At 42.6% G+C, this 24,914-nt stretch overlaps 1 protein-coding gene across 1 annotated transcript in view; it reads right to left on the bottom strand.

Moving 5' to 3' along the window:
* Positions 1 to 19,941: 19,941 nt before the first annotated feature.
* The window catches only part of SENP6 (SUMO specific peptidase 6), a gene marked incomplete at its 5' end in the record, with an annotated part of 62,182 nt that continues 57,209 nt past the window's right edge, over positions 19,942 to 24,914 (bottom strand). The window contains 3 exons of the mRNA XM_075707124.1: positions 19,942 to 20,349; positions 23,248 to 23,398; positions 23,501 to 23,569. Of these exons, the coding sequence (XP_075563239.1) occupies positions 20,140 to 20,349; positions 23,248 to 23,398; positions 23,501 to 23,569 (430 nt within the window). The remainder of the gene's footprint in view (positions 20,350 to 23,247; positions 23,399 to 23,500; positions 23,570 to 24,914) is intronic.

Genomic DNA, 24,914 nt, shown 5'->3' on the forward strand with positions numbered 1-24,914 from the left:
GAAACATAAGTCTCAGAAACCACTATTTACTACAAACATAACACAGTCATTCCAAGTAACAGCAAAACAAAAACCTAAACATTTTAACAGAGCACACCATCTATTAAGTCATTTTCATCTGCCCATGCATACTTTAAAAAACAGATTCAAAATGAGGGTACCTAAAGAAACGTACACTACTTAACAAGTCTGATACAAAGTCTGATTTTTTTAAATAGGCTGACGGTTCTTTGAAAGTGTTTCAGAACAGAAGATGCTGTAACATTTGGACACAGGTTATGAAGCCACATACAGTACATACTACAGTAGATGATGAACCTCAGGTTTTATCCCTCTGATTTTCCTGGTTTAAATCATAGTATGATCCTACACTTACATTTCCTACAGGATTACAGGCTACACTCCTAAACCACAACATTTTGTTGTCGAATGCAATAGTTTTCCTCAACACTTAACTATTTTAAAACCAAACACAGCAAGCTGTAACATCAGATGACCAGCAATAATTGAAAGATTCTAGGTCTTTATCACAGAAATTGCATTTCTTTTGAGCACTGAAATTACTTTTCCCACATAAACTCAGGCCAGAATACAGAGAGCACCTGAAAAAATCAAGTCCAACCTCCTGCATGAAAACAAGTAAAACAGTCATGAGGAAAGTCTTCGATATATCCTTAACACAAGCCCTACTTGACTTTCAAAAACCTTTGCAAAAATGAGATTGCACAACCTCAGCTTGTTCCAGTTTTCCCCAAAGCATAAAACATTCCAAGAACGACATCAAAGCTTTGGTACAAACTAGTTGCATCTTTTTCAATACAGTCACTGACAGAAGGACACAGACCACTTCTCACTAATTTTAAAGACCGTAGCGTCGTCTTGTCCCCTCATCTCATCCTCTTTCTGCTAGAACTGAGCTTGTCTAGCCTTTGTAGACCATGATTTCCAAACTCTTCCTAAGCCTTGATGACCATTTCTGCCAGATTGAGATGTTTGCATTTATCTTTCTCAAGGGCTGTGGCCAAAACTGAACACATTATTCTGTTAACTTAAGCTTCACTGGTACAAAAAGTTAAATTATAAACTTCAACAGTACCGCATCCCACCGCGCACTGTGATCCCCCATAACCCTCAGATCTGCTTCCATGGTGCTGCTGCCAAGTTGACTTTACCTACCTGCATTACGGGATCTCCCTCCTGAAAACTGTATCTTGTACTTGAATACAGCCATTGAATTTATCAAAAACCTCTTGTCCTCCAAAACAGAGCATCAAAAATAAGGCCTGAAACTCCTAGTGGGTCTCCTTCAGACTTTGTGATAATTCTGTTGATCAAAGACATCAATGATAACACGAAAGTAGGTGCCAGAACTACCCCCAGCGTTACTTAAGCTGACTTCCCAGTTTGAGAACGACTCATAATCACTCCGTGAGAATAATCACCCAGAGCTGCTATCTCTAGACCCGGTCCCTTTGGCTCAGCTGTTCTCAAACACTTCAGACAAAGAGGAGCCCTACTGGGTCAGACGGCAAGTCTGTTGTCTCCAGCGTGCGGCCTGCAGTAGTCAATGCCTGAAATGAATATAAAAATTCGGTAAATATGTGACAGCACTTTCCCAGTATATTCTCCCAGGCTCCATGTACAGCCCAGTGACTCCCTGAGCTACAGGAGGTACTCTGTACAAGTCAGCCTTAGTGGATTTTTCTTCCATTAATTCACCCAGTTGCCTTTCAAGTCCCTGTAAACTTTCAATATCCACATGCTTCAGAAAGGATTTCCAAAGCTGAACTAACTGCACATTGGGTCAAAACCGAAAAACATCTCGCTTGCTTTTTCTGAACCTGTCAGCTTAATCTCACACTTCCACATTTTGTACTGAAAGTGACAATAAAGAGTTAGTCCTTACTCACCTTTACCACACCACTCACAAGACAGTCAAAATTTCTAAAACCTCAAAGTTTTCCTTGGACCAGTGTTATCAAATACCAAGAGAATACGAAGGTTAGACTGGGTCCCAAAGCCTTCTCCACCCCTGCAGACCAGGCACAAGGAAGCGCTACTTCACCTTCCTAATGAGAACATTACGATTAATGGGTCAAAATACTGACCCAGTATGGAAACAAAGGTGCATGGCGATCCCAGATCCTGAAGGACACAGTACTTAGCGCAGATTATACATGAACACCCACTCAGGGTGGGGAAATTAATTCAACTTGCTTACAATTTCTGCAAGCTAATACTGACATGGTTTTAATTCAGAAAGCTATTAAGCCTCGCAGCAAACTTTACTGCCTTTATATTCACTCTGCTGGCTTTATAGTTTTACACTCAAAGGCATAACTGTACCGTCACTAAATAGTTTAATTTATACGCATTAAAAACACATCCACTAAAAATACAGTCAAGCTAAATCCTAATTCCTATGTTAGTAAAAACAACATTGCAAAGGTTTCTATATTTTGGTCTGACAATTTCGATATTTACCCTCCCACCTCAAGAATAAACTCAGACCTTTTTTTTGCAGTTATTTTATAAACCATACCCTTCATAGTTAACTTGTACATTAGCACGCCGTTATGATATTTAAACAAATCCCCCAAGAACACACATACTTACACTCCTAAATTTACACAAGGATAATTTCAATTATTAAATCATTTCTACTGTTTGCAGGCTTTTTTCCCTAGCGTTCCCCTCTATCTTGAAAAGAAATACTGCAGATGACATTTAACTTCGCAGTTCATCTCTACCCTCTGTTAATTTGTCACATTTGCAACAGAAGGAAGACTCAGCCCTACGGCCAACCTTTGTACTCCGACGGCTGCAAACCCCGTTCATAGGCCGCTCCGCAGCCCAGCGGTGCCAACTGAACTGTAAGAAGTCAGATGACCTCAAAGGTCTTTTCCTTCTGAGAGCAAGACAGGCCGCAAGTCAGGCCATACTACTTCTCTCCACCTTTGTAAAAAAGGGCTGACAATCAGCAATATTTAGATGATGTAACAGGTAACAACCATCCTTTTTTGCAACCCGTAATCTATTAATTTAGCTATCTCAATCTTACGGGCCTCTGGTGGCGTTAGGATTTACTAGTTGGGAATCTGAGGGCCAAGCGTCAGACAAGCATCAGCTATAAATATGCTGCATTGCAAGTTGTGTTCAAGCGATGGCCCATTAAGGCGACGAACCTGTGTAAGTTTTCCCATTCGGTAATGAATGCAAGCTGTAGGGACTGGGTATCAGCTTTTGGGAGCACATCACGCTTACGCGCGCCGCTCTCCGAACACGCAGCCTGCAAAAGTACTTCAACGAGACACGCGCCAAGAGAAGATGTGTTTTAACTGCACTACCGGTCACCCCCGTGTTGGGCCGGTCACAGCTGTAAAAAATTTCTTTTCCGTAACAAGGACAATCCTACCAGCACAGAAATGTTTTTGAAGCAAGGAGAGAGGAGCTCAGCTGTAACGCAGCATGAGCGGCATTTTACAAAGGATGACAAAAAACAAACAAACAAACAAAAAAACGCCACAGGAAAAAAATTCCCATGACAATTCATTTAAGGAAGCGAAGAAAAATCAGTTTGGAGTGTAAGCGTCGCTGCCGGGGAAGGTCAGGGCACAGCACACCCCCCGCCGAGGGCTGACGGGGCGCGCCCGCCCCAGCCGGTCGCTCCCCCGGCGCAGCCGCCCCCCGCCGAGCCCGCAGACCCCGGCGCCAGGACGCCGCTTGTGCCGCGACGCCGGCGGCAATGTTGCCTTCGTTACCGAGGCGTGTGAGGTGAGAGCCACCGGGCGCCGCAGCCGCCCCCCTCCCTCCCTCCCTCCCTGCCTGCCTGCCTCCCCGGCGCCCTCGCCGCTGCGCCCCCGTCCTCTCCCCGCAGCGCGCGCCCCGTCAAGAAGTAACCGCCGCTGCCGCCCGCGTTTGTTACCAGAGGACGCCCGTCCCCGCAAAGCCCCGCTCCCCACGACGAAGCCTCTGGCGAACGGGGCGATCGCACCTGCCGGCGGGCCGGGCCGCGCCGCCCCGGGGCCGGGCGGGGGGCGCCGGCGGCGGGAGGCGAGGGGGCAGCGCGCCGCAGCCGGGCCGGAGGACGCGGAGGGGCGGCGGGGGAGGCCGAGGGCCTGCTGCGCGGCCCGGCGCCGCGTCCTTACCTCCTGCCGCTGCCGCGCTCGGCGCCCGGCTGCCAGCCCTGCCGCCGCGGCCGCTGCGCTGCTCTGCGCCGCCCCCCGCCGCCCGGCACGGCCCGGCCCGGCCGCCCGGGACGTCAGCGCCGGAGGGGCAGGCCGGGGGCGGGGGCTGCGCCGGCGAGGGCGGCGGGAGGGGGAGGCGGCGGCGGCGGCGGCTGGGGAGGCCCGGGCCGATCATCCGACTGCCGGCCTTCCCTCCGCACCGGCGTTGCCTGGCGGGGGGCCCCGGCCTGCCTCCCGCCCCGGGACCCCGCGGGGCCGCCCCGGCCGGTGCGGGCAGGACAGGGCCCGGCGCCCCTCGGGCAGCCCAGCCCCGCGGCCTGTGCCCTCCCGCTCCACAGCCGCTGTTCGGGGGGCTGCTTTGGGGACGCACCTTGCTTGGGGCTGGCTCCTGCTTATTCTAGGAGAGTTTGGGGGTTTCCCCCCCCTTTTTTTTTTTCTTTTTTTCCCAGTGCAGTTACCTAAAGAGTCAGGTTTTGGGTTCTCTTTGTCTTAATCAACCATTACCCCATAAAGAAAGGTCCAGAGTAGGTGGCGGCTCTCCTGCTATGGCAAACCTTGGCAGTCAGAGATTGTTTAACGCCCGGTTCCTTCCCCTGAGCTCCCCCCGGCCCAGGCCCCGTGGTGTCCCTGCCCTCGCAGCCCCGTACCCGGGTGCCCGCCTTGACAGATTTGGCACGGGTGGGAGTGTGTCAAATGAGGTGGTCGTGCCCGCTGCTCGATGGCGGCACAGCGACTGCCTGCCCCAGCCCTGTCCCCTCGGACCCTGCGGCTCCCGCGGGGCAGCACAGGTGCCAGCCTGTCTTCCCGCCTTCCCGCCGGCCTCCATGGCGGCTCTGCGGGATTTCCCTGGCACCTCCCTACGCCCGGCTGTTCGTCCCTGCAGCTGGTGTGCTGGCGTGACTCGGGAGAGCGGCCTGACCAGCCGGCATTGCATCATGCTCAGCCACGGCGTCACACCACCGAGGGCACCCACAACCGCCCCTCCCTGACCAGCCATGCTGGAGTTTTGTGTCACCTCCCTTTACAAGCATTCATTCCTAGCATCACCCGCTGGTTTGTCAGCTTTCCCGTAAACACTGCGCTTCTCTTCGCACAATACTTCACGAGTGGGACAACGACCCTGGCTGTACGTGCAAAGCCTCTTTGCTCTCCACCTGATGGCCATAAAATTCATGTGTATTTTGCTGACAGAGGGAAATGAACCAGTTCATACTTCAAAATCTCTCATGTTTTCCTCAATCTTTCAGCCCTAACTACCCTTTTTTCGGCAGGGTGTGCTTCACTGCATCCTTTTTGAGTGTTTGGACAACACCGGGGATGTTGTGAGTACAGCCGCTAGCTAATAAATAATTTAAACAAAATGTTTCCTTCCAGCCATATCATCCCCTGTAGGTATGGTAGTCATAACGATGCATTGGCCTCTTTTAGGGCATAAAGAGAAACCCCAGGGGGGTCTCTGGGGAAAGGGTTCTGTCAAGGATCAGTGTGGATGTACATGTGGAAAAGAAAACGGGAATACATAAAGCTCCTGAGTATCCCAGGCAGAGCACGGGTGGAGTTAAATCCTGTGTCCAGATTAACATTCCTACAACTCACGAAACGTGAAAATTCAGCTCATGAAAGCTCATAGCTTGTTTGGGTTTTTGAAATGTTCAACATGCCTGCAAAGTGACAAGGTGAATTTGCCAGTTGCATCTTCGCTTGATGTAATTTAGGAATGTTTAACAATTTGGACAAACCAAAATATTGTATAACTTCTCGAGAATGGGAGTTTGCCTTTGGCATTACCTTTCAGGGCAGTACTTTGTATGTTCAGCCTTACTTTTATTTGTAAAAGACCGATAAGGATGATTATTAGCTGGGAAAAAAAAATCATTGGACAACTAAATGAAAATGTAAATTTGCTGACTGGATAAACCCCCCTCTGTTAGTAAAACAGGATACAATGTCAGGAAATGGTCAACAAAATATTTTCAGTGTAAACAAGCTAGTCGGTTCCACAGTGCCGAGAAAGCCAAGCAGTGCTGAGCACTATCACACCATCTGACGTGCCGCTCCCTCATCAGGAGGAGTGGGTCTCTACTCTCTCTCCCCTTTTTTCTCCCTGGGAAATCTAAAAATAACCCAAGACACAGAAGCGTCTGTTCTGTAAATCTTCTGGGAAAATACAGGAAAACTCACACACAAGTAAAATCTGAGCGTAAGAACTTCAACTTAAGCAGAAGGGGAAAAAAAGATGGAAAGAGAAAACAAGGCAAAATATATTTTACTGCACCCATTGTCTGTATACAAGGAGGCAGGTGAGAAGCATTTCTGATTTCATTCATAGAAAAGCTGAACCAACCTCTGTAATTTCAGTCTAACTGAGACTTTTCAGAACACCAGGAACAGTGTGGCTAGGTTGGAGATGCCAACCAATTTTTGTTTAATAGCTGTATAAGGGACAGACACAGCTGAAGGCCGGGAGGGAGAGCAGAGTGCCTTTAGCATCACCCTGTTCCTCCTGCACCTTGATGTGTCAGGCGGGGGAAGGAGCAGCAGAGGAGTGTCCATTCCCAAGTGGCAAGGCACAGATGAGGTCTGTCGGCATAGCTTTCACTCAGGGGCAGGTTCACACTGTACCCGTCAGACCACGAGGGTCTGTTGTGCTGAACAAGAAATGTCATGAACGAGAAATATATGTTAGCACCATCTTAAATGTGCAAATGTGATATGCTGGACAGCCTACCAGGAATCCCGCGAGCATGCCAAAGGCAGAAAGATCACCAAGACAAGACAGCACGGCATTTTAACAGGACTATCAACATGCACATGTGCCTCTGCTGAAGCCCTGCTGCAAAGAACTGACAATATTCCAGATGTCTGAAGCGCCTTCATTCCCCCAGATATTAAAACTGAATATTTTAGTACAAATTCAGGTTGTTACAGATTATGGTAAACAGTTTCTGTCATTAAAGTTGCCACATATTTTTAAAAAATATATCTTAATTGTATGAACCACTGTATTTTGTCAGAGCTGATGAATGGCAGAGTAGAAGGATGAGCAGGTAAAGGACCCCAGGTGACTTCTCGGAAAACCCTGGGAGGATATTGTGTGTGGTTTGTATGTTTTTGTTTCAAAGAATAGCATACAATGTCCTGGCTATTTAAATTTCTATGAATGTGAATTCTTATGTATAATTCAGTCGATCAAGATTTAGAGCATTCAAAAAGGCTCTCACACTTGCATGGCTAGAAATTTCACTCCCGAGATGGCTGTCCTCAAGTGGTTAGTATTGTGAGTGTTGAGTTTCTCTCCCCTCACTTTATTATGAAAAATTAAAATGCAAAAATCGGGTTTGACATTGACTACAAGCCTTTACTATATGTTTCTCTTCAGAAGGAAAGCTTGTGTTTAAATCATGTTGGCATTTAGCTGGGTTTCCCTGTGGATTACATGTAGCTACAACTGTTTTACACATCGCATGTAATGGGTAAAGTTCTGCCTGTGAAAATGTCCATGGGCACTGACTTAAGTCACAGCCAATGACTTAATAAGGCCAGAAGTTCATTTACTTTACATTGCTTTGTTAGCATACTCTAAATAGATATGAATGTGATGTAATTACACCATAACTGTGTAATGTGGTCATGTTAAAATACCTCACAGCTTGTCAGCATCAACTCTTAAGAGTTTCCTGACTGTTGAGTATTTCAGTTTAGTGCCTTGATACACCCTAAAATGCTTTTATAATTTTGCAATTAATTTCTGAAAAAACTAAACTTACTGGTTTTAAAACTGTTTTGGAATTACCCATGCAGGGTTTCCAAATGTAGCTATTGTAGCTGCCAACGTAGTCCTGCCAGCGCAATTTATCTGTTATTTGTCTGGATAAAGAATAGCTTGCTCATATGTTTGCAAAAGAACGTTTCTAACTGGCCCAACGTTTAGCAGCTTATGTTCAGAGGCAGTGAAAGAACAAGAAAGTTTGCCAGGATTTTTAGCAGTAGTATGCTTACCAGCTCCAAGATGACGTTCCTTTCAGAATCAACCTTTGGTTTCCTCCTCTAGATAAGCGCCATTCATTTCCTTATGGTGTAAATTATTTACTGGAAATTGGTGTGTAAGTCTTATTTTATTTGCTCCCTTTCACTTAGTGTTATGTGCACATAGATAATTCGCTGATTTTGACAGCTGTGAAATGATCCTTTTTTTCTCTTTCTTCCCCGTAGACTTTACATAAACACCTATTTTGACTACACGTATTTTTTTAATATGCTGACTTTTCCACAGGCCTTCTGCTTCATTCAGGTTACAAAAAATTTAGACATTTTGCTTTAAAGCAAGAGGTCCTATTTAAATATTTCATTTCAATTTGTAAGTTCAATTCAATTCTTCTTTTGTGTTATCAGACAACGTGTTAGTTAAGGAAGGTTGATGGTTTTGCATTTCCACCCCCAGCAACGTGTGACCAGTTTCTGAAGCTCTGTTTTTTGACTGGGAGTAAGTCTCTTGGACTGACCCCGTTTTTCTGTTTCTTCTCCTTAAAGGATAATTCAATTAAGCAAATAGATTATTTTGAATTGTGGGTAGCTCCAGAGAAATAGGCTTGCATAGATAATAGCATGAAAGGAGGTAAGAGGAATCCCTAACTTGTCAACTCGTAATCCTTCTGAAGTCCATTGCTTTTCATTTCACTTTTGTGAGCAGATTAATTGTATAAACACAAATGGTGAGGGCAGGAAAATGAGATTACAGTGCCCCAGAGTAGCTGGAAGATATTCCTGGAGTCATCCCAGTATTTGAGGACAGATGGATTCCATTCCTGGTGCAACATCCCCCATGTCTCTGGGGAAAGGATTTGCTTTTGGTTTTGCTGAAGCTTCTCTCTGACAAAGATACAGGGGCCCACTCACGCATATTGAAAGTGGAATGGCCCCCACCAATTTAGATATTTCATCTGGAGGAAAGGGAGGAGCTGTAGTAGAGGAATGAGAACCCAGTAAAAGCTACACAGAAAACACACAATAGCAATTACCATAGTTTTTTAAAATTTTGCCTTTTTTCCCCCCTCCCCTCTCCTCTGTCATCACCTATATGGATTTCCTTTTTGATCAAACATCAGTTCTTGATAAAATAACTGCAGGCTCATCTGAAAAACAAAAGTAGCTTGCGGTAAATACATAACCTATAGATGTCAGGCATAGGGCTGTTCTTCCTTCACGGAACAGAAGCTATTCACCTGTAGTTAAATGAACTTTAGTATGGATAGGGTAGATCACAGTACTGATAGCTTCTCACACTTAGAGAAGCAGAGAATTTTTTAATGAATTCTGTGAGGATATTAACTAATTTTTAAATCTTTCTGTAAAGGTCATTGCTTATCTAGTGTGTTCCTAAATGATTGCATCCTGTTAAACATACTGTGAGGACTTTTCTTCTATTCCATTTCAAAGATTTCATTTTAAGCAGTTTTATCTTTAGCTTTTGAGCCAGTCCTGAGAAAGAAAAAATGAAGAGGAATGAGTGATTCTCTTGAAATCCTAACACACCTTTGGGCAGGGACCAGAGGAGGTCTGACAGTAATCTAATTCACAGAATAAAGGGGTTGTGATGGTTCGTGACAGGGGTCCAGTTGTGGCTTTCCTACACTGCACACTGATGAAAGAAACAAGAAAAAAAAATAGTCTCAATTAAAAGGCAGCGTGAGGAACATGTTGCTAGGCTGAAAAGGAAGATCGCTAATGCTGCTAAGACCAGAATGAAATTCTGCAAAGCTCTGGCAGGCGCCTCTCTCCTGTCTAGCTCTCACATATCACTGTGGGGTTATTATATGGAACAGAGACAGTTTAATTTACGTTGCTCATTGGATAAATCCTCTCTCAAAGATGTAGATCCTGTCCTTGATATCCATCTGGGCAAACCATTCAGTGAACTTGCCTTGGGACCACTGTTGCATGAAGGAATCCCAGAATCATAGAATATCTGGAGTTGGAAGGGACCCATAAGGATTATCGAGTCCAGCTCCCTGCTCCGCACAGGACTACCTAAAACTAAACCATATGACTAAGAGCATCGTCCAGACAGAAGAGTAATACTTTGCCAGAAAAGTAGGCTGCCAAAGCAGTGTGTTGTTTCAGTATCTCCCTCTATTACAATGTAGTTGCATGTGCACTTGAACGCTATCAAAACCATGGACAGACTAGACTTGCCTCCCCATACCCTTCCCGTACGTGTAGTAGCTAGATTACCTTAAACCTCACCCTGAGTGCTTTCATGCTGGTGCACAGCCCTTGAGTTGGGTTTTACACCCACACTTAAATTCCACGACCAGCTCTTCAACCCCTTGTGGTAGGACTTCTAGTACAAGATAAGGCAATCCTCACCGAGACGTTAAATACCCACTGCAGCATGACGTTCTCTCCTGGCGTGCTTATTTGGCTCAGATACTCCAGTTCTGACTGGGTTGCTAAATCTGCTAATGATCTGGATCACATACCTGTTCACAGAGACTTCTAGTAATGGGAACCAGGTGGGAAAGACTAAAGATAGCCTGTTAGTTTAGTTAATTCCTTCTGAAACCACATACCTGAAAGAGATGCAGAATGACATCTCAAGTGTGGGCATTCAATGCAAATACTAGTAAGTGGGGTTTTTTTGGCATAAACAATCAAACCTTGTGGATTCAGAATGCTATAGCAGCTCTTATTAGTATGGTCAGCTTCTCAGACAAATGAGGATGAACTTTGTGGTTAAAAATAAGTTTGAAAACAAAAGGTATTTTGCCCACTTCCCTGAACTCGGGGGATTTCTGACTATATAAACAGGCTGATGATCACAGTAATTTAGTGTCACATTGGCTGGAAAATGGGAGGACTGTGAACAGAGTTTGGTATAGCAGCAGACTATGTAGGACACAAACTAAATGTCATATGAGCAAAAAGCAGAAATAGTTGATAAATCACAAAAGTTAATATATTTAACAGGGTCTACTTAAAAGCACATCTAGCTTGTAAGCTGCAGCTATTCTGGGGAAACAGTCACATTTCTGTTCTGAAGTCATTGATTCCTGGTAAGAGTAGTTAGGATGCTTTCTAAGCATTTTGTAGTTTTTACAAGACACTGCAGTTGCCTATTTAATTAATTTTTAAAGCTATTAATTGAAAGACCTCTCTGCTGAACAGAAAGAATATCCAGATCATTCTAGATAAATAGCAGGTATCAAAAATTGCTGAGTTTTGCTTTCAGTTGCTTATAATAGCTTTACTAACTTTCAGCTGCTCGGTTTAAAATTTTCCAAATTAGGTATTTGCTTCAAATTGAATGCTAGCTAAAATGGTTCTGCTCACAATGTTAAAGAACAATAACACTGATTAAGCTTTGCAAGAAAGTTTCCAACAGACCTGTGGCATAGATTTAAATTTGGCAAACAAGCTGTCTTGTATGCCTGAGATGTGCCTTTTGTCATTAGTCTTGCAGCGCAACCAAATTTAGCCAAGCTATGAACTTCTGATGAGTGTTACCTACGGGCTGTCCTTGACCCCCGTAGCTTCATTCTCAGAACAGCGCACCTGTAACTGCAGCACTCCTGCTGCAGCGCTGCCCAGGACTTCCTTTGCAGCCACCGTGTACCTGCCAGGTTTGTCACACCAAGTACAGGAACTGAGAGCAAACTCGCAGAATCACAGAGTGTTTGAGGTCGGAAGGGGCCTCTGGAGGTCATCTACTCCAACCCCCCTGCTCAAGCAGGGCCACCTAGAGCCAGCTGCCCAGGACCATGTCCAGATGGCTTTTGACTGTCTCCAAGGATGGAGATTCCACAGCCTCTCTGGGCAATCTGTGCCAGTGTTCGAGCACCCTCACAGTAAAAAAGTGTTTCCTGATGTTCAGAGGGAACCTCCTGTGTTTCAGTTTGTGCCCATCGCCTCCGGTCCTGGCACTAGGCACCACTGAAAAGAGCCTGGCTCCATCTTGTTTGCGTCCTCTCTTCAGGTATTTATACACATTGATGAGATTCCCCGCCCAAGCCTTCTCTTCTCCAGGCTGAACAGTCCCAGCTCTCTCAGCCTCTCCTCATAGGAAGAATGCTCCAGTCACTTAATCATCTTTGTGGCCCTTCGCTGGTCGCTCTCCAGTATGACCGTGTCTCTCTTGTACTGGAGAGCCCAGACCTGGACATAGTATTCCAGGTGTGGCCTCACCAGTGTTGAGTAGAGGGGAAGCTCCCTCAACATGCTGGTGACTCTTCCCAGTGCAGTCCAGGATACCCTTAGCTTTCTCCGCAGCGAGGGCACACTGCTGTTTCACGTTCAACCTGGAGTCCACCAGGACCCCCAGGTCCTTTTCTGCAAAGCTGCTTTCCAGCCACTTGGCCCCCAGCATGTCCTGCTGCCTGGGGTTTTTCCCCACCAGCGGCTGGACTTTTGCGCTTCCCTTTGAAGTTTCCTGTCAGCCCATTTCTCCAGCCTGTTGAGGCCCCTCTGGATGGCAGCACAGCCCTTCACTGTATCAGCCACTCCTCTCAGTTTTGCATCACCTGCAAACTCACTGAGGCTACGCTCTGCCCCATCATCCGGATTGCTAATGAAGATGTTGATCAGGACTAGACCCAGTATTCACCCCTGCGATGCACCGCTAGTTACCGGCCTCCAACTAGGCATTGTACCACTGAGCAGCGCCCTCCAGGCCCTCTTCTTCAGCCATTATTCAGTCCACCTCGCAGTCAGCTCTTCCAGCCCATGCGTCCTCAGCTTCTCTGCTGCTGAAGCTCCTGTGGCAACACAGGATCACGGAGGAAAAAGATAGCAGTGGCCTTTTTTCTAGAGAGTAGATTGAAGAATTGAGCTTAGAGACATGAAAAAGATTAACAGATGTAGAGTCAAGAGAGACTGGGAGAAGAACCAGTGGAAAAAGGATATCATCTGGGGTTTGGAAGGGAGGAAAACGACAAGGGACAAGTGGTGCTGGGGCAAAATCTGTAAAAACCACCAGAACAAGTTCTCCCTAGAACAAAACTAAGATTGAAGTGCATCAGTGTTCCTCTGCTGTCAGCAAACTGGAAAAGTCACTGGGGTTTGTGCACCATGTTTTCATCTAGGTAAGCAAGAAAATGATAAGATACTATGACTGCTTATGGAGTAACAAAAATCAGAATTGTGGAATTAGTTCTACGAGTGACCATCATATACCAACAATGGAAGTCGGAGAACCCCAAATAGGTATGATAATGAAAAAAAGATATTTCTCATTGTTAAACCAACTAAATACTGCATTTCAGACATGAACACATGACCCATTGCTACAGGAAAATTACCCGGTATTTGGCAAGTTACTTAAAAGTATTTTCCAGTGGTCATTAGCTATGTTCTTATTTTCAGGTGCCCAACTTGAGATGCTTAGGGTCAGACTTGCAGGAGTATTTGCAAAACCAAAGAAATCAAATGGCGGCTCAATGTAAGTACTGCAGAAAGCACTCACCTGTGTGGAGATCAGAGCAAAAACTGGAAAACAGAACTACACACTTACTTCGATACTGGCTTATGATAATCTCAGTTCAATAAAATTTCAGTCTAGGCAAACAGTCCTCCTAATGACAAAATTAGTTTCTCTCTTCAAGTAGCTAAGTAAACAGCAAGCAACTTTTTAAGCTGACTTTTCAACACCCACAAGTGAGAGTAGCTGGAGTCTGAATTTCAGAGCTGGAGTCTGAATTTCAGCAGTTTAGTTAGTTTAGCTTAGTTAAACTAAAATGCTTTTAACCTCTTTCCCTGAACTTCAGCACCCAATTTGCAAAATGGAGATAATGACATCAAGCAACTCTGACTGTGGACAAGATAGTGAAGCCAAGATCACCCCCTCTAGCTCCTAACTGGCCTGAAAAATTTAGTCTCTAAATAAAAGCATTTGAATTAGACAGTGTCTCTATGAAAAAGGGAACCTCCTTTGACTCAAGAGAACTTACTTGCTTGAGACAGATGACTGAGACACAGGGATGCAAGTTAGATACTGGGATCAGGCTGACTAGACTGCATCCAAATTCATTAACAGTATATGAAAGATTGAGAATAATTGAGAGTGGAATGAAAAACTCACAAAAATGACGGTACGCTAAGGTGTAGAGCAAAAAAGAGCTAATAAATTCATTCGGGGAACACTGCTTTTGCAAAACAAAGGCCTGGTTTCCCTGGGGGGAAAAAAAGCTTTCTAATGAAATATCGTATCATAAGCTGTCCATACAAACACATTCAGCACATTAATCCAGACATTTGTTAAAAATGTCTTCTTGATTCCTGAACCTAAACATTCATTTGCAGGGGAAGGAGTCAGTGGAAATTTTGTTTGAAGTCTAGAAATTTCAGTGGTCTTGTAGGATGGGAGGAAGCCGTACAACTTCTCACGGCCTTTTACTGCCCTTTTGTAACACGGACAGATATTATTACAATATTGTTTACAAAGCAGTTTAGCTTTCAGAACTAGGCAACATTTAAGTAAGAAACATATTCCATTTGTTTGCATTCCAGCACAACTTATATCCTACTTAGTTTCATTTTCTGTGAGAAACATGTCACACTTAATAGTGCTCTTTTGGGGTTAGCCTGATTTTCTTGTATTACAGAACCCACACACTATCCAGCATATTACTTATGTGTAGTATGAAATACATTTCCAGGCCTGAAGCTACAGAATATGAAGTTCTCTAGAGCTAAAATAATTACTCTGTTTTCAGCCTGCTGCATAGACAGTGAATTAATCCTAGAGCTTTAAATTCCCAACCAATTATTTCCTGAAAGTTCCTACAATTACCGTTGTAGGTTTGGTCCAATATATACTAATGTCCTTATCCAGGCTACCACTGCACTCCTTCTTACATACATGTAAAGATAAGAGAAGCATGTTAAGTTTCCCAAAATGTGAGTCAGGAAGGACAAACCTGATGTAAACAGGCACTGTCACATAGCTTGGAGGACGGTTGGGGTACAGGTTTGTGTAACAGTTTGCAAACTACTGCTGTGAGTTGGCATCAGTATATTTAGTTATATTTAGCGTGTGTATATATATAGTGGACATCAGTATGCATGCAAAAGTGAACTAAGTTCCTAAACTCAGAAATATGGTTAAACAGATACAGTTTTGTATAAATAGTTGATAAATTTGACTAAGTTAAGCCACTGGGGAAAATCTAACTTGTTTTAATTTCCAGGTTAAAGACCAGAGTCTAAACGTACTCTGGGCACAAGCAGCTCTGGCTGGGTGCTTTTCCCTTAAGCTGACTCCTCACAGCTTACAGCGGAACAAATACTCAGCTGAAACAAACTAGCCTGGCTCCCATTAACCTTAAAGGTATCCAGTCGGCTTACAATAAAAGAGAAGCTGGTCCTGAAGATGGAATTTGTAAGTATCATCTAAATCTATGATATTGCACAAATGGACACATATACTACGTGGATTTGACTACTCCATTAAAATAAACCATCTACTTAATAAAATTACATCCAGCTTTTTTGTTGCTGTTGTTTTTCTCGTATACAAGAATCTTTTATTTAAAAAAATAGTCATCTTTCCTCCCTCTCCTGAATTACTTACCATTATATACTGATGATTGTTTCGGGTGAAGTCATACCCCAAAGAACACTAGAAAGAATTTGATCACAAAACCCAACAAAATAAGAAGGGATGAAGAAGAAAGGAGGGGAAGGGAAAAAAAAAAGGGGCAGGGGGGGCAAACAAGGTGTCTCTCGTTTACTGGCATTTGGTTACTTTTTAATCCATATAACCTTCTGTTCTGATATATTCATAGATGAACATAGCTCATACGAACATAGCTCATAGATCTTTTTAAGCATCACGCATCACAAATAGTGCTGTTTACTCTCCCGCAAGATCATCAACTGTGAGCCTCACAGAAAAAAAAGAAAAAACAAAAGACCTAGCAAAGCAGCAGCCTGGCTGATTGAATCTAGGTTGCGGCTAGCAATTACTCACACAACTGAATAAAGAATCCCTAAGGTATGGTGTATGTTACCAAGTTGCCTTTCATAACCACAGGCTTGCATGCGTCCACACGCAAATTTGTTAAAAGCAAGCAAAATGTAGCCTATCAGAAAACTTCAGCAGACCGCAGCAGAGAGAAGAGTCGCTTTCCAGATTACATCCTCACTTAACCAGACTGAAGCCTGCAAAACAGACATCTTTCATCACATCTTTGAGCAGGCATGATTAAGTTATGCAGAAAGGATTTAGTTTAAAAATATGTTGGCGAGAGATAAATAAAATGGCTGTTACCTCACTCGTACTGTTTCAGAGTTGTAGTTTGTAACGTCAGCTCCCCTTTGATTTCCAGAATTAGATGGGAAGAGTCAAAAGACTTGGGGAGGTGAAAGTACCTTTGTGAACCCAAGTCACCACACAGAAGTTCTTTAGGGGTACTGAGTATGTAGAATTTAAGAAAGACTGTTATAAAAAGTGTCATACCAAAATGAAATAAAATCTTTTATCCAGATTCCAGCACCCCTCACCATCGTGGCCCCAAGAATCAGGACTCCAAAGAACAAGCACTTTTATAGCTACTTCTTCTGCTCACACACTAAAACACAAGTATCATGTCATCAATGACAGGCAACGTAAAGCTTTAACCAGTGACTGAAAATACATTCTATTTAAAAGTCTGAGTAAAAAATTACAGTGGATTGGCAAACTAAGGAAACTGCTGCAGTTTGTTCATCAGAAAAGTCTAGCAGTTCACTCTAATTTCCAGAGGAACTACGTTAACAGGAATTAAAAATCATACACACAAAAGCTTCTTGTTCTCCTTTACTCATTTGCTATGCAATACATTAAAAAAAAAAAAAAATCAACAGCAGGGTTTTCTCATCATGGCGTAAAGTTTGCTTGATTTTTCAACTCTTTCTTTACTGAATATTTTGGAAGTTAGTTTATTCCAAGACGGAAATGCAGTGCAACCTCAAAAATCAACACCACAGTTCTTCTGTTTCAAGTCTCTGGTCTTTAAAGAGGGTGCTCGGTTTCTTAAGCAAGAAAAATAGGAATGTCACAAGGGACTACTAGATGTCTCTTCTGCTTTTGCAGCTATCCTGCAAATGTGCACCAGAAGTACATGCATTTTTTATGCTATGTAATGTAAAACTTTTATAAGAATTCTTAACTGTTATTCTACCCAACGTGAAAAACAATACAAACAGATACATTTAATTAGGTAGCCATCTGATACCTTACACTGCAAAATGCAGTCATACTGCTCTTAAAGCATCTGTAATCTTAAATCTTATAAAGAGATATACAACTTCTACTTTCCTCAGAGTGTATGTGTTGTCATATAATTATTAAACAAACACATTTAGTCCCCGCCCCACTAACTTCCACTGAATAAATCTTGATTCAGAAAATTCCCTGGTAAAACTCCTTGTTAGATTGCAACACGCTGTAGTGTAGCTGACCATTCCGTTAAGAACAAAAACCTAACAAGCACATGCGGTAGTGAGCTTTTTAAACCAAGTCAGTAAGGTTTTAAATAACTCATTCTTAATCCTGTGTTTTTTTCTATTAACATCACATTTTATTAAAAAAATAAGTTTCCTATATTTAACATGTATATTAGCTTGCTGTATATGACTGAAGATCTCGAGACCTTTAACATTAAATGATAATAAATCAAACACTTTCTTCACAGCTTTGAAAAAGGGGAGGGAGGAAGAAGGGGAGGACAGGAAAGAGGAAGGAAAAGGAGGAAGCACCAGGCCATTCCTAGCAAGAGAACCGATGAGTTCTACAGCATCAAATTATGAACCTGCATCACAGACGTTAAAAAAAGGGAAACTATTATACTGATCAAATTTGGATATATTCCATATAATTAGAACATACCATTGGGAAAGACTAGACTGGGAAGGAATACATTCTATTGGCAATTGTTTCTTCCCTGTATTTCCAAGAAATTCTTTTCCTTCCTTCTCTACAAGCCATCACTGATTTACTTGCATTTCTACGAACTACTGTTCCGGTATGTCAGCTGCACTAAAGCCAGATATACAAGACCCTGCAGGGAAACAATCCGAAACTATTTTATCCCAGCATTTCCCCAACAATGGCAAGAATACCGGATACATTTGATGGAGGAAACAACGCGGAGGTGTGCACATTATGTATTTAATTTGTAGTCCAGAAGATTGCCCCCACGTACTTTCAACAAGAAACCTGTGTAGGAGGCATCTCTAACATAACATAACACAACACATATATGTGATGCTTGCATACTCTCCATGGGGCCCAGGCTCTATGCAAGAAGAAAGAGATGAGGGAATGAACAACTCCCCTAAATCCCACGGGTTATCTGTGCAAAAGATTAGCAGCCCATGGTTGTCTTGCCCTACGTGCAATCACTCTGCCTTGGTGAGTGAACCCCCTTTTAAACACAGGGTTTCACAGAGATGGTCATCTGTGCAGAGACGCCCTGGCAGTAACGTCATTAGCAGCCATGTTTTCAGGGTTTAGTGAGAATGAGAACTCATGGAGAACCTGAAGTCCTGGGTTAGACTTGATCTTGTGTATAAAAACTGATCGTGGGGGACACAGAGTTCAGCTAGTGAATTCTCTGCTGCTTCTCTTGGGGAGAAGGGAATGACAAATGATATTCCCAGTAGAAAAATCAGGAGAGAAACTACTATCGGCAAGGAGGGATAAAAGGTCCCTCTCTTCCCCCAAGAGATTACTTCCTGGGAAGAGACAGTTTCTGGTTCCCTTCAAAGATATCTCTATTAGCAGAAGACTGGAGAGATACGTATCTCCTTGCATGAACCATCTCTTACTTTCCTCATTTGAATACCAAAGCCTTTCTGTAACAAGGATAAAAGGCTATGTTTGCAGTTTAAGCAATGATGGCATTTTAGACTTGTAAAATCAAAATACACTGGAAATATCCAAACAAATCCCAACATTAGTCTGATGCTACCTAAAGCCAAGAACAAACAAGCAAGCAATGAACACTGGTATTTTGGTTTTTTGCGTGGATATTACAAAAAATAGTAATCATACACTTTTTTCTTTTTAAATGTTCATTACTTAGATAAAGCACATATGAATGTAACATTCAGAATTGTAACATAGAAAATGTAATGTGGGCAATCTGCTATTCCAAGAACACTTACCAAAATACAATTTTATAATGAAGAAAGTCTCAAAATACACCTGTACAACAATTGGGATCCACAAAATATGATTTAATAGTATCACTCAAGATCACTTCATCGAAACCACTTTTATAATACTGTTTGAATAGTAATCTCTGGTCAAAGAGCATTCTCCCCCTTTCCCTAGCCCATCCCACTAAAGCAAGGGTGGAATTTTAATTGCAATGCATATTTCTTAAAACCCCAAATCTGAAGCAGTCCTATTAACTATTACACTGCCTACACTTAGATACTGGGAGGATGGGAATCACCCTCTCTGAGGCCATGGTACACTGAGACACTTACCCATATTATTGTTTGTAGCGCAAGCAGAATAATCTTGTAAAGGGCAACTAAATAGGGTCAAAATATGAATTAATTATCTCACTACCAAATCGTTCCCTATGTGTTACTTAAGCCTGTAACATTACAACTTTACTGAAAAAGAAAAAGTTAACCATTTTATCCTATAAATATTTTCTTTATTTGCTTTATGTTTAGAAGTTGCTATTTAAGTTCTATTAACAGAAATACATAACAAAAGCTCCCTAACAAGTGGAAAAAAGTAATTACAAATGCTGAAAAAGTTGGCCTCATTAACATATGTACAGACTTCCTTACTTAATACATATCTTTGTGGGAATTAATTCATTTTATGACACACATTTATACAGGCATTAAACATTCCCAAGTAACTTTGAGCAGAGAATACGCCAAATCTTTAGTCTGGGCAGACAAAAATGTATATTTCAGTTTTGATTGTGGAGCTAACATGCAACAGATACAACATTCAGTCTGAGCTGCTGTTGATAAGTTGTTCTGTTTTTTCCTGCAAAGATCTTTCCATTGAACTTGGGTCCTTTTGTCCCTTCTTTTCCTTGTTCTGCTGTTCCTGCAGCTTCAGGATTATTTTTCGTATTTCTTCTCTTTTGGTTTTCATTCTTGGGCGTGGAAACCAGTCTGTTAAGTTCATTGGTAGCTCAAAACTCACAATGGGATTCTGAAAAGAAAGGTCATTTGGATATTACAGTAAGGACTTATTACCTAAGAGACTGGAGAGAACTGTAGTGGGGAAAACGACATTCTTCCCCACCTCATTCCATCAGCATGACACAAAATTTCTATAATTTCTGTGTTTTGTACATATACAATTAAGGTAAAATCAGTAAGCTTCAGTATGCTACAGAGTGACATTCATCCAGATCACAGTTCTGGTTATAAGAGTGCCCAAATAATCTACACCGTTTGCTACATCTTTTAGACAAAGCATTTGACTGCATAAATGTGTGAAGTTATTCTAATTAAAAAAAAAAAAAAAGAAAATTATTGTAATGATATAGCACCTTTTTTTTTTAAAGGATGCCTAGCATCGAAATCTAGAGCTAATTAGGAATGTGTTGCTAAATACTCCTGTTGTTATAAATACCTTCAGGACCACAGCCAACTAGGAAAGTCAGTTTTATGTTTCACCCTTAAAAACAGGGCCTGTGAAAAGCCCCTGACTACCACCAGCCCTTTTTATACTCACATTCTGTTTTCTTGCTAGAGGCCATTCATCCAAAGAATTAAGAGAATGATTAGTATGAGACATTATCTACACCACTTCTGTGACACTGTACAACAGTTTCACCCTAACCAAACAACAGTTTGTGGAATAGTGTTTTCTCTCAAAGAAATTCCTCCCTTTGTGTATTCTAGTTTACATCTTTAACAGGGTTATTTAAAAGTGAATTACATTCATCCACTGAACTAACACTGGCAAGGCTACCAGTCACATTCTGTACAATGTCAATACCTAATGTTGCACTAGTGACATTACTCCACGTCCAAACAGAACTATAATATGGCAATAAAAAAATGCCCTATGTTGAACTGGCTTTGCTAATGAAGCTACTTAACACCAGCAGTAAGTAGGCTTCAGAAGAATGACACTAAAGGTGCAGAAAACCATGGGCAAAAACCGAATAGATTTTCCATGGTTTCAATGATGAAATAGGCCAGACAAAGGAGTAAGAACATGAACAAAAACTAATTAGTGTGGTTACCAACATTAGAAAAATATTTCAAATTAATCTGAGCACATCCTTAACTAGGGCTTTGTTGTTGTTGTTGTTGCTGTTCAGTTTGGGGAAGAAAAGCAGGGATGGGGGTCAGAAGCCAGTTATGAACGTATTCTGCTGCCTCGGAGCTTGCTTTCGCGAACCGACGTGCCCGCTCCCACCGCGGGGCTCTGACGAGGGTCCGCGCCTGGGCCTGGGGCCGGGGCGCAGCCCCCTCCGAGGCCGCGCGCCCCCCGCGCACCGCCACCGCCACCGCCGCGGGCGGCACCACGGCGGCCCCTGGCGGCGGGCGGCGGCCGCGCCCCAGGCAGCCCCGCTCACCCGGCCCCCCCCCCCAAACCGCCGGAGGGAAACTCGGGTTTGGCCAGGGGTTTGGCAGGTCACAGAGTTGGGGGCCGAAGGGCAGAGCTGAGCAGGCGTGGTGTTGAGGGAGGGCTGAAAAACCACTTGCCGTGCCAGCTGGCAGGCATGCTCCTTATTACGCTACCCACCCTGTCAAATGAGCCTTGGTTTTAAAAAATACGCATCACGATTTTAACCCTTATTATTACAAAGAAGATACTTTAAACAAATCCACAAAGATGAAAAAGATGTGCCTGAATAGTCCACAAACATCAAATTAAGCACCCCTCCCCACATACTCCCCATTCAGTTTGTACAGCTGCCGAAAACAACGAGACTGTGCAGTTTTCCAAATACATTAGCAGCTGAAATTATTAGGTCAATAACTGTAAGACAGTCAAGTACTGTGCAGCCAGTACAGGTTTTCCTCTCCCGCTAGTGTTACGTCTGAAAATACCCTGTGATTTGCTATCTGGCACATCGACGCGCCATCCCTGTTCCCTGGCAGCCAAAGCTGCTGCACGCTGCAAGACCAGGCAGGACAAGGGATTCAGCCTGCGGTAATCCAGCAATCAATCTGCAAGGAGGAAGGGGCTAAGAATACTAAAACTTGATTGCTCCTCATGTCCCCCGTGTACAAAACAGGAGGCACTCGAGGATGGTTCTAAGCTCTCAAGAACTCATTGGTAAATCAAAAGCTTTGGGCTTTGATTTGCATGAATGCCCTACGCTAAAGCCTTGCTGCTCTCATATAAAGTGTGAATGAGGGGAGGGTGGAGGACTGGAGAAGAAACCACCAGCTTTCTCAGGACAGGAGCGTTTAGGAACAGTGCTCTGAAGTACTAGGGAGTGCAAACAGACTTAAGTGTCCCATGCAGGCAACCACCTCACTTGACCATCATTTCTCCACCCAACCCAGACCTGAAGGTGCTAATGCCTCTCCTTGTGAAAGGAGCTGTATCTTGAAGGCCAAGGCAGTTAAAGTAAGATTTTAACCAATTTCTTCAATGGAATCAAGATTTGGCATTTAGCTGTAACGATTCCACTTACATGTTTTAATGCAAGTTAAAAAAACTACCTGTATCATATTAATTATTCAGTCACATTTCTTAGGGAAAAAAGAACAAGCTTTTTGTACCACAACTTTAGTTTAAATTTTGAACTCAAATTTGAAGTCTGTTTCTTACCGGATAATTTTAAAGGGTATGCACTATAAGAACACAAAGGAAGACCCTAAATATATTTTCTGAACTTTGTCTCGGAAAATTCCATGGCTTCCAATTTCTGATACAGATGTGCAACTAATAATGATAATTAGTTTATTTTCCAAAAAGAATTATGTATGTTTATGTATAAATTACTTTACAATGCATACTCTAACAAATAGGTATAAGAGCTACTCTAGAGAGCCTTTTATTATTGTAATAATTTTAATAGCTCATATTTGATTGCTGCAGGAGACCCCAAAAAAGAGTTACAGAAACAGGTACACATACCTCAAAAAAGCTCTCCACATACTGCAGTATGTACACTCCACAATCACTGAAGTTGTTCTGTTGTGGCACTTTTGGGTTGGAACCTTTCATGACATCTTTGGAAAAACTTCTTTTGTTGCCTTTCCTGACTTCCCATTCTACTTCTAAATATCTATGATAAAAGACCACGCAAATTAAAACTTTTTTTTCTTGCAGAATTTTGGAAAAAAAAAACCAACCCAAACCAAACCAAAACCCCAGATATGAAACTTACTCCCGTAGTGTTTTCACAACATTTGACCGGGAAGGGCCTCTCAGTGAGTCCATAAGCAAAATGCAGGGCCTAAGAGAGAACACAATTCTTAGGTACACAAGATTTTACAGCAGTTCGGAAAACACAATGTTACACAGCTAGCTAGCTACGAAATAATTTGTGGGGTGACCTTGAACAAAACTAGATCTAGTATAAAGCTTTGCCACTGCTGCTATAATCCCCTAACTGGGATAGCTAAATGCAAAGTTATCTTTAGATTTAACACTACACTAAGTACAGAGACTTTGGAATGCACCTAGAAAATATAGTACTGTCAGACTGAAAGCATTTGTTACAGGCAAAATCTAGTTGCCTAAAACCCCCTCAGGTGTCTAGTGCTCTTTTGGACGCACATGGTATCTGGTGTCTTGCACTGGCAAGAGACTATAAAGTAAGGCACAGAACCCAAAAACATCCTTCTGGAGTAGCAGCTGGAGGACAGAGGGGACAGCCCACATCACCTAAGATGACATTAGGTATGCATGTTCTAGAAGTGATCCCAACCAATGAATCTGAAATCTACCTGACAGTTACCCACAAAACACACACACTCAATTTAATAGACTTTAGAAAAATCATAGCCATAAACAAACACTTTCAGGAGAACCAAGTCTGCTTGAACACACTGTTGCACACTACAGATGCTTCCACCCTATCACCTGATCTAGAGAATACTACTTTGCTGTAGCTGTAAACATAATCATATCAGCTGCATTATATGCAACAGCTGGATTTACACATCAAAGCTAACTCATACCAGAGTTCAGAATCTTAGCATTAGATGTATTTTGAGGGATAAATACGATGCAAATTACTTTTCACAAAGCTCTGCCTTCTCTTTTCTAACAGTAACATATGTGTATTCAGAAAAGGCATCCTTTATAGAAACTGCAAACTAGTAAATTCAAACAAAGTATCTGCACGCATTTATGTATAGGCTTGTTTGCATTTATAATTTTTGGTACATGTATGCAATTTTTAGGCATAAGCATATAATCACATCAATGATGTTTGCTTTCACTTGTACTTGGTTTAATTTCTGATAAAATAAAGTTATTATTTATATAAACAATGCTCTTTAAAAATGCGCAACCTAGTACTTTGGGGGGGGGGGGGGAAGAAGTGAAAGCCTTTTCAAGGTAATTTTCTTTTTCATATAGAAGTAATTTAAAAATATACTAATAGTAAAGTGCTCTTAATGACTTTTGATACTTAAGTGTCAAAGATCTTATGAAATTTCATGTTTGGATTAAAATAATGTCTGGTGGAACGTATTATGCACAGATAATCCATCATCAGAAATTTAGCCAAGCTATAATCAGAAGCTCATAAATATGCTTAAAACTCACAACACAGATGGATTTTTACCCCTTCA

Source organism: Pelecanus crispus, chromosome 3 (assembly GCF_030463565.1).
Source record: "Pelecanus crispus isolate bPelCri1 chromosome 3, bPelCri1.pri, whole genome shotgun sequence".
Taxonomy (NCBI): Eukaryota; Metazoa; Chordata; class Aves; order Pelecaniformes; family Pelecanidae; genus Pelecanus; species Pelecanus crispus.